The following is a 13,114-nucleotide window of genomic DNA, read 5'->3' as shown; positions in this document are numbered from 1 at the left end:
TTTTTAAAAATTATTTTATAGGTTAGTTCACTCAAGCAGCAGCCGTCAGCCAGTGACCAGTGTTTCAGGACTTACAGATGTTACAACTTTCACATTGCGCCTTGGCACTCGTCAGGGAGTGGAAAGTAGAGTAATGAGGGTGGAAACACATCGTGATCTTGCATTTTGGGCTAGGCATTTAGTACAAGGAGCACATTCAGCAGCAGTCACAGTGAAAGAAGTACACTTTTGTAAGTTTTTTTTTTTCCCCTCCCTTGCCCCTGCAATTGTAATTTGGATGTATATTTTCTATTCAGTTGCTTTAAACTAACTGAAAAATTAATTTGTTTTTATTCTGGGACAGCCATGCAGCAAGGGTAGTGATAACATTTAAAAAGATAGACATCCACATCTCTTTATAAGTATGCTATTAATTAGTTAAATATATATTACTGTTTAATCATTGGAATATTTTCCTTAGCTGGGAAATTAATGTGAATTGAATGATTGCAGATTTGTTGTGTCCTCTTTGTTTTTAATATCTCTTGTCAAAGATTATTAAGTGTGTGTGTGTGTTGCTACAGAATAAGATATTGTAGTGATGTATCCATTAAAGTTTTAAATTTTGCCTTATCTTAGATTTGAAACTTTAGTGGAGATTAATATGATAATACTGGAAGCAGTTAGATCCAAAAGTTTGAAACAGCTTAGATACAGTTATCAATTGAGATGGGGTGGATGGAGAGGAAATTTGGTTTTACTTGTGGGTTAGTTTAATAGAATAATATAAGCAAATGTTGTTGGATATAATATAGATAATTTGTGTTTCAAGAAAATAATAAGCTGTGTGTGAAATTTAAAGAACCTTACAGCAACTTTGAGATCTCATTATTTGTGTTGTTGGATAAATTGATGATATACTGTGAGGAAATTTAAGGTAAGACTTACATATTTTATAATTGCTTGAATTCTCAAGAAATTTAAAGAAGAATTTAGCAGAAGTCTGCTAGCTTAGTTTTGTACAAGAACTTAAATCTTGGTTATAATGCATAATACAAATTTGTCCGAACTTAATTTTGAATTCAATTAGCAATTCACCATAGGAATTCAATTGAAATTCACCATAGGAAGAATACCATTTGGAACTTGAATTTAACTGGTATTTGTGCTGTTTAGCTGGTACTATACATAAGTAGAAACCCATGTATAGTATATTTTCTTAAATCTAATAGTCTGCTGTGTTGTTCAGAGGTATATTCTTATTCAGACCTTAGGACTTGAATTTTGATGTTGAAACTGCAATATGTCAGAATTAATAATCTTTGTAGAATAAGATGCATTTAGTGCTAAAACCTCAAGATGCAAGCAAATTTAGACTATGTATATATTAAGTGCAATAGCATCATTAATACACAGCCATTTCTGAATAAACAGAATATTTGTAAGGCGGCATCGTTTTAAGTTATATCTCATATTGTGTGAATACCTTCACAACGAGTTACCATGATATTGCATCATATTACCATGAGTTACCATGATATTCGAATAAGTAACGCTTCACCTAAGGAGAAGACTAATGTTACTTATTCTCAGATAGGTGGTGGTGCACTTAAATCTTTATAGTTACTTTTCAGCCAAAGAACATATAGAGAATTCCTGATTATCCAGGGGCTAATGGTTGGGAGAGGAAGCATGGATAATCTTAAACAGATAATCCATGATTATTTTATTTTTAACTTGTGTGTTTGATAAAACATATATAAGAACAGCCTCCTGTAAAAACCTACATCTGTCTGTAGCATCAGTAAAGTATATATGAATAATTTAAGTATTCAATTTCCAATAGATAAAATTGAAAAAATGCTGTGGATCAAATTATAAAATGCTGCGGCTTCTTTCACTTTTTGGTTAGCATTTTTCCTAATTGATTTTTATTTATAAATCACATAGTATCATGCTTTACTTTTGCTAAATGAAATTTTTATAATCAGTGCGGTTTGATTAATTTTAGCCATAGTATGATTTAATTCACTGCAACTCCAAACAAGTGATGAAAGAATGCAATTACTGAGTCATACTGCACCAGCTATATAATTTACAAGATACAGGCTGCAAGAATATTATTGTATTTTGTGGTATCATATGAATTCAAACTGCTTGTATGCAAATTGCTATAAAAACCACACAGATAATCTGCACTTGGCTCACCAAATATACTGTGGTTAACTTGGAAGAATTCATAAGTTTAGACCAGCCATTCTCAACTTTTCTTGCCCCCCCCCCCCCGCTTCTCTGTGAAGCAGTCAAGTTTGGTTGGTAAGTTTTTTTCGTACTTCTCTCCTACCGACTACAATAAGTTCCAGTTGTTCAAAAAACTTATTGATGTAATCACTTCTTGAAAGTATTAAGGTTTTAGTCGAAACAAGTTTTGCATAAAAATCAAGGAAGTTAGCATTAGCATTAGTAGAGGCATATGATGCAAGAAAGCAAGCTTATTCAGCATCAGCCAAAAAAAAAAAAAAAACACACACACCACTCCCATTTCACCCCTCCGTTCGTTCGAAATACCTGTCCAGTTGAGCTTTAAATTTGTTTAGGCTATCAACTTCAACAACAAGTGATGGAAGTCGGTTCCACCAACCAACCACCTGCTGGCCAAAGGCAAATTTCCGCACATCTATCCGACATCCGTCCTTCCTCAATTTGAATTTATGCCCTCTGAGGTGATTATTCTGAGCAAGATGAAGAATCCCATTGGCATTGAGCATGCTCAAACCATTCAAAGCCTTATACACCTCTATCAGATCACCTCGCCGGTGCCTAGTCTCCAGACTCTGTAATTTGCAAAACTTAAGCCTTTCTTCGTAAGAGCAACCCTTTGTTCCATTCACTAATCTTGTTGCCCTTCTCTGTACCCGTTCTCTTCAAGACTATCTAAAAGTTAACTAATAAGCAAGAAGTCATTAATATTACCCATAAATATTGGATTTTTATGGAAAATTTAATGGATATGTGCATTGTGGTTTGTAAGTGATCCAGAACAAACAGAAAAATAGGAAATCATTTTTATTGAACATGTAGAAAAGAAGAAAACATGAACATACATATTACAAAAAATTAAAAAAGATTTTTATTAAATGAAAATCTTGATGAGATCCTTGAGCTTGATGTTCCTGTACAAGTTTTTTGATGTCCGGCTCTAAATTGGATAGTTATAGTCGAAGATCACCTCTTGTTGCAATATCAAGTCTGTTCCTAGATTTTGTCAAGAAAATGCTGATTATGCATTCAACCATGTTGAGGGAAAGGCAATGAAAAATATTTGGGCCTTTCCCCATAATTTTGGGGATCTATTTGGAAGATCACTCTTAACCCATCCTTTTCTAAATTGATTGAACTTATGGCATGCAATTATATCACTCTGAAGATCAATTAAACTGTCTTGAATTTCTGCCTCAACATCGGTAGGTTGTTCCTCAAATGGATCTAAAATCCAATACATGATGAGGTTTAACAAGTCATTAAATCTTTCCTGCAGATCTGTGTGTATTTGCTTTAGATGTTTCGCATAAACAGTAATGCCATCATCCTTTGCAATCATGTTCAGGTTTGGAAATTGTAAAAATTCCCGACGTCCGATATTGTTGCAATAGACTTCAAGCTTTTTAAGGAAAGAAACAATATGTCCACCTTAGCACCAACAAGATTTTCTCCATGCTCGTTATGAGAATGAAAGGAAACGATAGTGACCCAGAGTGCCCCCTACCTAAAATTGGGAGAAGGAAAAAATTATTTTAGCAGCAAAGACCTTTTCCTCCCTCTAAAAATCTTTAATCCATTCAGTTTCCATGTCCCCCCTTTAAATATGCTGTTGCCTCCAGGGGGCCCATATGGCCCCCGTTGAGAATGGCAGGTTTAGACAGTAGCTCTCTGTGACAGACTAGTTGGAATGATACTTCACCATCTGCCATTCGTTTGGACGGGTTCATTCATTGAACCCATCAAGTGGGTTCAATTCCATCAACAACTGGATGAATTTCTAAAGTCATCTTCATTTGAGGCTGTCATGTTAAGCCAATCTCATGTGAGGGTGTAGGGAATATATTGCAGATTCCAGGTTTTTCTCCCTTTTTGTATTATTATAGGTTTTTCAACCTGCAGAACATGCAGATTGGCCCCTTGAACACACACTTGTATACGTATAATACATTTGGGGCCATTAATACTTTTTTTTTTAAGTCTAGGTGATATTTTGGAAGAGTGAGAGAAAAATCACATATACCTAATAGTATGGGTTTAGTAGTAGAAATAATAATGGCAAGTGATGCAAAATAGCAAGCTTATATAGCATCACCTCAAAAAAAAAAAAAAAAAACACAGGTCACCCATATGTACCCTCCAAGAATTTGTGTAGGTCTCATTTGAAATTTCTCTCTTTAGAGGGGGGGGAAATAATAATAATAAATAAATAAATATATATATATACAGGGTTATTCAAAATGAAGTCCAGGGTTTCAGAATTTTTTTTGGGAAAGCGCATGTGTCATTATCATTTGTAACGCATATCTCAAGTTTCGTTCCCACGCTCGCGATGTTCGGTATGCTGCACGGCTAACCACCAGATGGCGTTGGATGCATACCGCCGTGCAGTCGTTCGTTTGTCTGTGACGCCAGTTCTGCTCTGTTGTGACATGGTTTCCTACCTAACACCATGCGATTTCTTCCTGTGGGGTTTCGTAAACGATAACAGTTTTGTGCCTCCCTTACCTGCGACAATACCAGAACTGAAAGATCGGATCACCAAAACCGTTGACAGCATCACTCCTGACTTACTAAGCCGTGTGTGGGAAGAATCCCTTTTCCGAGTTGATTTCTGCCGGATCACTAAAGGCTCTCATATTGAACATTTATGAGGTATTTAAAAAAACTTCATTACTATACATGCATTCTGGAAATATTTCTTTCTTCTTATGTCTGGTCATGTGTGTACAGGAATTGTTTGAAACCCCGGACTTCATTTTGAATAACACTGTGTATATGTATATATATATATATATATACACAGAACTTCTCTCTAACGGACACATTTTCGTTCCCCATGGCTGTCCGTTAAAGGGAAGTTTCACTGTATATATGAATAATGGCTTTAAAAGTTAGAATGAAATAAAGTTTTGCCATGCTACTGGCATATTGTATTAATTTTATTTTTATACTGTTACACACACACACACACACCTTGGTCCTTGAGGTTGTCACAGACATTCTCTCAGATATACCAGACAAGCTGTACTTGCTACATGGGAGTCTAAAACGCTGATGGAACTGATATTCGGGTGACACTCAAGTCAAGTGTACCCGATTTCAGCAAAGTCCGGACGGTCCATGACAGCCAAATCCTCTGCTTGCAACTTCACGATTGTGGGACTGTTAGTAATCCTGGGTATAACCTCCATGCACAAGTACATGGTGGGTGACCACCCAGATGTGAACCAACGTAAGCAGGGGTCAAGTTGTGGCGCCCACACCACATGGAGGAACGTCGCCCCTCTATGTTACCAGGCAGTACTAGGTGGCAGATGACTCTCATCAACCGGTGCAATACCACCACTTTGCTTATTGGAGGCTTGAAGTAGTGGAACCCATGTTTAGTCTCTAGAGCTAAGTTCTGGTCAACCTTTCCCTATCTCTTCGATCAGGCAGTATGATTGATGACTTTTGAGGTTAGGATGAAAATCGTGGCGAGATTCAATATTCCTTACATTTCGAGGGTACAGCTCTAAAACAGTGTTTGCAGGCCGGCCGCTAATTAGTACACCGGACTGAACCTATTGGTAACTCTCTAGGAGGCTTCCAGATCAGCTAGTGTATAATCTTGCTACCTCTACTCTGCCAAATAGTGACTGGAGGGAGTCCGAGTAGCATGTATGCGAGGAGCATTGTCGAGGCCACGTTATGTCAAGGATCTGGGTATATTCTTACCATGTGTACGCCATATCCAAAAATTTCATTACTTCATACAGCATGTCCCACCCACTTTTTCTTACTATTGAATACACCATGAATTGTCAGACTAATAGAGCAAGCTTATCTGCAAAAAGATCTAAATCTCCCATGCACTTCCTAATTAATTTCACAGATATACGAGGTGCCTCCGTAGCCAGGTGGGAAGGAGCAGCAGTGCGTAGCACACGCTTGTTGATTAGACCGGGGTTCGAGCCCATCACAACCAAATACGGAGGATGCGGAAAGGTCAGGGAATGGCCACCGCATATTCCCCGGAGCAATATGGCTTTAGTTGCTAATGCTCCTAAAAACCAAACAACAAACAAACAAATATACGTGGTCTCAATTCTGATCTCAACGATGTCCATTTCCACTTGCAGTCTTTTTTTTTGTAGTTGTTGGCGCATAGGCTTCTGTGGCCATAATGCACCTCCCAAGGTTTTTGCAGTACTTTGATCCAAGCCCGAGGCGGGAATCGAACCTGTGTCCTTTGGGTTTCCAGGAAGGCACTTTACCCACCTGGCTAGCCCAGTCGGCTCATTTGCAGTCTGCCAAACCCCATGTACTTTTTCTGACAGAATGTCAGTTATCGGTTGATTCAACTACTGCTCATCTCAGGTGCCCAAATTATTCGCTGTATGATTCCTTTCACCTCAAATGTGGTACTTGTGCATATGTCCATTCTGATATTCCCTGTCAGAGACTTGGCAATTTGGAATCTCCTCTCTTTGATCTTCTCTGGCTTAAAATCTCTCTACCTCATTGTGTCGAATTCATCTGTTGTCTCTACCGTTCTCCCAACTCCACTAATCATTTGGAGCTCTTGGACTTCCTCTCTTTGCAACTTGACTTTCTCCAGTCCAACTTTCCTAACAGTGAGGTAATTTTCCTTGGTGATTTTAATGTTCACAACTCCAGTTCTTCCGTTTGGCTTCCGTTTTCTAGTCACACTGACCCTGCCTGGTCGAGATGCTGAGGCTTTTGCAATTACTAATGACCTTGCACAGATTGTTCATTTACCTACAAGAATACCGGATAATCCTAATCATACAGCCAATACGCTTGATCTTTTTCTCACAATCAACCCTTCTAAGTACATGGTCGAAGTGAGAGGTCCTTTAGATCACAACTTGGTGATTGTCTCTTCTCCGATGGAACCTTTATTTCATGGCTATTCCCAACCTCGTGTTGTTTGGCATCACAAGAATGCAAAATGGGATGACCTGCGAGACTTCTTTTCCTTGGTTGGATTACTGCTTCAAAACTTCTGATGTCAACGTTTGCTCAGATCGTGTCAGTGAAATTGTTCTTGCAGGAATGGAATCCTTTATCCCACTCTCCACTTTAAAATATCGCCCTTTATCTAAACCTTGGTTTTCCAATAAATGTGCTAAGGCTGTTCAAGAGAAGAATGTTGCATATCGTAATTGGCTTGTTTCTAATTCTTCAGTTTTGTTTTGTGCCAACACCAAAGCTCGCAACAATTGTAAAGCAGTTATTAATCAGTCCAAACTAGAGTTTGAACAGGCTAATAGTAGAAAACTTTCTTCTTGCCCTAATGGTAGCCGAGCATTCTGGTCTCTTGCCAAAGCTATTGGCCATAACTTTTGCGGATCTCTGCTCCCACTTCTGTCCAAACCAGACAGTTCTGTTGTCACTTCAGCCAAGGATAAAGCTGACCTGCTAGCCTCCCATTTTTCTTCCAACTCATGTATTAATAACCTTGGTAAAACATCCCCCACCATTCCCAACACGCTCCATTCAATGCCTCCTGTGGTCTTCTGTCAAAAGGATGTCAGAAGGATTTTGACGAATTTTGATGCTAAGAAAGCTCGAGGTCCCGATGGTATTTCTCCACTTGTTCTCAAAACCTGTGCTGCTGAACTTACTCCTATTCTTTGCCGCCTTTTTTCACTTTCTTATTCCAAAGGTGTTTTTCCTTCTGCTTGAAAATTTGCTCATATCCAGTCAGTTCCTAAAAAGGGTGACAAATCCCTCCCATCCAATTATCGTCCCATTGCAATTACTTCTACTCTTTCTAAAGTAATGGAGAAATCAGTTAACTGCCAACTCTTAAACTACCTAGAAACCTTCTGTCTGATCAATGATCGCCAGTATGGATTCCGTCAGTGTTGATCCACTGGTGATATTCTGGCTTATGTTACCGATTTATGGACTAATTCAATGGAAAGGTTTGGCGAAACACAAGTAGTTGCTCTTGACATCTCAAAGGCTTTCGATCGTTTTTGGCATAAAGGTCTTCTAAACAAGCTTCCATCTTATGGTTTGCCAACTGTTTTTAGTAATTGGTTATCCAGTTTTCTCTGATCACTCACTGAGGGTGATGGTAGATGGCTCTCTGTCTTCTAACTTCTCCATTAATGCCAGTGTCCTCCAAGGTTCAGTTCTTTTCCCCACTCTTTTCCTCATGTATATTAATGACCTTCTTCCATTGACTGGAAATCCTATCCATAGTTTTGCCGATGATAGCACATTGCATTCCACTTTCCATTTTGAGAAACCTTGTTCTGCTCAATCAGCTTCAACTTCTCGAAAATCTGCTACCAGTTCCTTAAATGCCGATCTTCAGGTAATTCTCCAGTGGGGCAAAGACAACTTAGTTGATTTCAATCCTTCTAAAACTCAGTCTTGTCTTATATCTCGCAAAAAGGATTCTTCTGCTCCTATGCTTACCTTTGGTGACACTCTGATTTCTAGGCAATATGATATATCTCTTTTGGGGATTACCCTGACTTCTAATCTCTCTTGACACAAGCAAATTACAAATATTGCTTCCTCTGCATCTAAAAAACTTGGTTTTCTCTTTCGCTCTCGGCATTACTTTTCTTCCAAACAGCTGTTCACTCTGTAAAAATCGCAAATCCGCCCTACCGTGGAATATTGTTCCCACAACTGGGGTGGTGCTCCCAAAACCTCTCTCAGGCTTCTTGATTTCGTTCGAAGAGGGCAGTTAGGTTATTTAATCATTCATCTCTAACAGAGTCTCTCGACTCACTGTCTCATAGATGTACTCCATTTAAGCAACAGAACCTCCAGTGCGCCACCCAGGCAATTTGCCTATCTGTGCAAAAGTCTTAATCTTTTGTTTTATTACAGTTTTATTTGTGTGATTTATCATCACTGCAATAGTTATTAGGCCAAAATTATTCTAAACATTTCTGTTGATTAAATAGTTCATTATATCGGTTTTTAGCCTGTGGTCACACAGAGATAAGCAAATATCCCGTGTGACCTTGATTAGACCGGGGTTCGAGCCCGTCACCACCAAATACGGAGGATGCGGAAAGGTTAAGGAATGACCACCGCATATCCTGGAGCAATATGGCCTTAGTTGCTAATGCTCCTAAAAACCAAACAACAACAACAACAACCCGTGTGACCACAGTTACCGCCCCCTTCCTCGTGGAGGAAGACCTCTACTCGTACGGCGGTTAAAAATTTTAATTACGATAAAATTGTAGTCTCACACTGAGTCTCTCTCCAACCAAGCACAGCACTATTTATAATCATAATCTGTTCTTCTTCGATTTAAGGCCATTGCCTTTTCATACTCGGGACAAGTATGGTCTACAGCATTATGTTCTGCAGTCTGTTTTCTACGTTTGCAATTCACACAGCAAGGTGGCTTTTCCTTGTTCACACAATCTTTATAGGAATGTCCTTCGGTGGAACAATGTCCGCAGAACGCTTTCATTTTACAGGACTTTGCAATATGGCCAAAAGCCATGCATCTGTAACACTGCGTCACCGTGACAATGTCACGGACCCAACAGACAGACCAATTGACAAACACTTGTCCTTTTCTGATCAACTGTTTATGGACTGGACCTGCTATCTGCACTATCCAGTTATTCAAATTCTTGCTCTTTGCTTTGTTCACAGATATCACGTTAAAACTTTCTTGGAATACTTCTTGGTTTACTCCATAATCTTTCAAGTTCTTAATCCATAATTGTTCTTTCAGTTCATCTTTATTCACATCTAGTTCCACATCATAAATTAAAACTTTAGGATTTCACTTCTGTACCTTTTCTACACACAATTTTAGTTCCTTAAACTTTGGACAATCAGCGAGCATATCTATATCTTTTTCTGACTCTACTTCAAGGACGATCTTCTTATCCAGAACAGTTTTTAGATTTTGGACTTTAACATTCTGTAGTTCAGGTCTCCCATTTCTAATTAAATCTTTTTTAATGTCTTCACTACATTTATGTTTACTGTTCTTGGTAGTAATAATTGCTACCCTGGGTTTTGCAACACACTTTTCTTTTACCACCGCAGCATATTCTTTTTTATTTTGTTCTTGAGTATCTTTCTTTTCAGCCCTACTCACTTGTAGGTCTATCTCCAACTTTACTATGACCATTTCTAGATCATCCCATATTTCCATAATCTTGGTTGCTACATTGCCCGTTACTCGATGTTCTCTTTGTAATAGGAGAGCCCTTAGTCTCTCTCGTGCCTCCACTATTTTTTCTAAGCCAGTTACCACAGGTCCTTGTCCTGAACTTTTTATCATAGAGTTCAACAACTTCTTCATACTATGTATCATTTCTAATTTCTTTTCTGGTGGCCAAGTCTCCTACTCTCCCTTTTTAGAAGCTGTATCCTGTGGTGTCCCAGTACCTTCAGGAACTATTTCTTCCACTTCTTCCTGAACCTCAGAGTTTCCACTCTCTGAATCTTCTGACTCACTATCCGCTTTCATCTCAATATATGCTTTTTTCTTGGAAAGAGAGCCAGCGCTCGACTTTTTGCCGAACATATTAAAAGGCTGTAATTGCCAACTATTTACAACTTTAACTTTACAATACGAAATACAGTTTTAAACCAAATTCACTCTGCCCCACCAACTCAATACCCGTTTAGCTGGTTAGGGGGATGAACCCCTAACCGCTCACCCCAGACGTCGAGAACGTAGGGCAGCTAATCTATGCACTTCGTGCAACAGAAAACTTGAAACGTAACAAATCAATAAAGAAATTCAATCAAACTTCACTAATTACACTTCTGATAAGTCACTTAGTCAAGTCCCCAAGATTAACCCCCGGGGCTCTCATAGACGTACTGTCATTTCCATGGGCACTGTTCTTCTGAATTGGCTTCTATAATTCGCTCTCTCTCTCTCTCTCTCTTTCAAAACAGTCCGAACACGTGCCGCCACCCGCCAACATCTATTTACTGTCCAACTCCAAACTCACAGAACCAACTTTTCATCTTCCTCGTTTATTTATTCAACTGCTGTTTTCTGGAACAACCTTCCTTCATACGTATTTCCTGAAAATTACAGTCTACGAAGTTTAAATCCAATGCCAACAAATATCATCTTTCGTCTTCTCAACCTCCAACGCAAGCACGGTACTGTTGTTGTTGTTATTTGGTTTTTAGGAGCATTAGCAACTAAAGCCATATTTCTCTGGGGATATGCGGTGGTCATTCCCTGAACTTTCCGCATCCTCTGTATTTGGTGGTCACAGGCTCGAACCCCGGTGTAATCAAGAAGTGTGTGCTACGCACTGCTGCTCCTGCTGCCCACCCCTGGCTACGGAGGCTCCCAAGCCCAGTACTAAGTACTATAGGTTCTAATACCTCTCGTGTTTGTGGTTACACATAAAAAAAAAAAGTCAACACATGCAGTATATAGCAACAATTTCAAAACTCCTGTGCATTACAATTAAATACAATTTACCCTAACCTAGAAATATTCGAGCTATGATTTGAAGTTGTGCATTTATTATTCATGCATACCAAGTCTAATTTAATGTATATTTATTTGTTTTTCTAGATCCATTTGTTACTGAACTAGAACTATGAATACAGCAAGAAGTGGTATGCTGGAGATGGTTGAGGTTTGATCCAGTATAAAATTTCTTCATTTGTAAGGCAAAGAAGCAAAACAAATCCATGAGGAGATGAAGGCTGTATGTGGGGTGGGTTGCCCGTCACGTGAGATGGAAAAGTTGAGAAAGACAGTTCATGTGTGGGTGAAGCAGTGTGCATGATGACTTAAGTGAAGGAAAACAATCTCAGTTGCAGACCCTGTGGCTGAAGTGGAACAGCTAGTCTTTGAAGACTGATGTGTGACTAAATTTTATATCAGATGAAGTGACCATTAGCTGTGAGTCTATTTGCACCATAATGTGTGCATTCCTGCATTTGTCTGAAGTGGTATCCCCAGCGGTTCCAAGTTTGTAGCGACGAGCATAATTTAATGATTTACAATTGATTATTTCAGTAATTGAGAATGGAATGAATATACGCTGTCCAGTCAAAACGTTATGGTCACCTACCTTAATAGTGGGTATGCTCTCCTCTTGCCGCCTGTGCCACCACACAGATAGGCACAAACTCTGTAAGGCCTCTGAACATTGCAGGAAGTATGTTGTGTCGTGTAGATCTGATTTATATGGACTGCATGCCATGAACCTGCAGTATCACATTTACCAGTTCTCACTGCGATGTGTGCCACCAGGAGGGGAGGCAAGAATATATATATATGAGCATAGAACCATTGCTCAGTGGTAAACTGGATAACACGAGATCGAATCCTTTCACTGCCCCCCATTAAGTTTCATTGTTTTCAATTTCAGTTTACTCTTGGTCCATCACTAGTTTATTGATACATCTTCAAAAGCTCCACAGGAAAGAGTGTTCTTCACAATTGTTGGAGCTTTGTAGAGAAAATGTTGATAATTTTTGATTAAATTGTGACAATGGAGGATGCTGGGTATACACTGTGACCCAGAAACATAACAGATGAGCAAACAATGGAAACATTCATCTTTGTTCTAAAAATCTATTTCTTAATTTTTATGGCACTACTTTTCACTTTGGTAGCTATCAATTAACTGATCCTGTTCTTGCATGAATATTGAAAATGCACAATGAATCACACACTACATCATGTTGCCCTGGCAGCACATTTAATTTCTCTGGCACACTATGACCTCAGCTTCGGGGCCTCCGTAGCCAGGTAGGCAGGAGCAGCAGTGCGTAGCACACGCTTCTTGATTAGACCGGGGTTCGAGCCCGTGAGCCACCAAATATGGAGGATGCGGAAAGGTCAGGGATGACCACCGCATATCCCCGGAGCAATATGGCCTTAGTT

The 13,114-nt window shown here is 39.1% G+C and overlaps 1 protein-coding gene across 1 annotated transcript in view; it reads left to right on the top strand.

Annotated features, from left to right (window-relative positions):
• The window catches only part of Syn1 (Syntrophin-like 1), a 165,324-nt gene that overhangs the window by 87,232 nt on the left and 64,978 nt on the right, over window positions 1-13,114 (top strand). Inside the window, exon 4 of the mRNA XM_090377692.1 lies at window positions 22-230. Coding sequence (XP_090233818.1) covers window positions 22-230 — 209 coding nt within the window. The remainder of the gene's footprint in view (window positions 1-21; window positions 231-13,114) is intronic.

Source organism: Mastigoproctus giganteus, chromosome 7, assembly GCF_048544385.1.
Source record: "Mastigoproctus giganteus isolate SK-2022 chromosome 7, ASM4854438v1, whole genome shotgun sequence".
NCBI classification, from domain to species: domain Eukaryota; kingdom Metazoa; phylum Arthropoda; class Arachnida; order Uropygi; family Thelyphonidae; genus Mastigoproctus; species Mastigoproctus giganteus.
The sequence above is the reverse complement of the archived record's forward strand: the minus strand, read 5'-3'. Positions and strand labels throughout refer to the sequence as shown.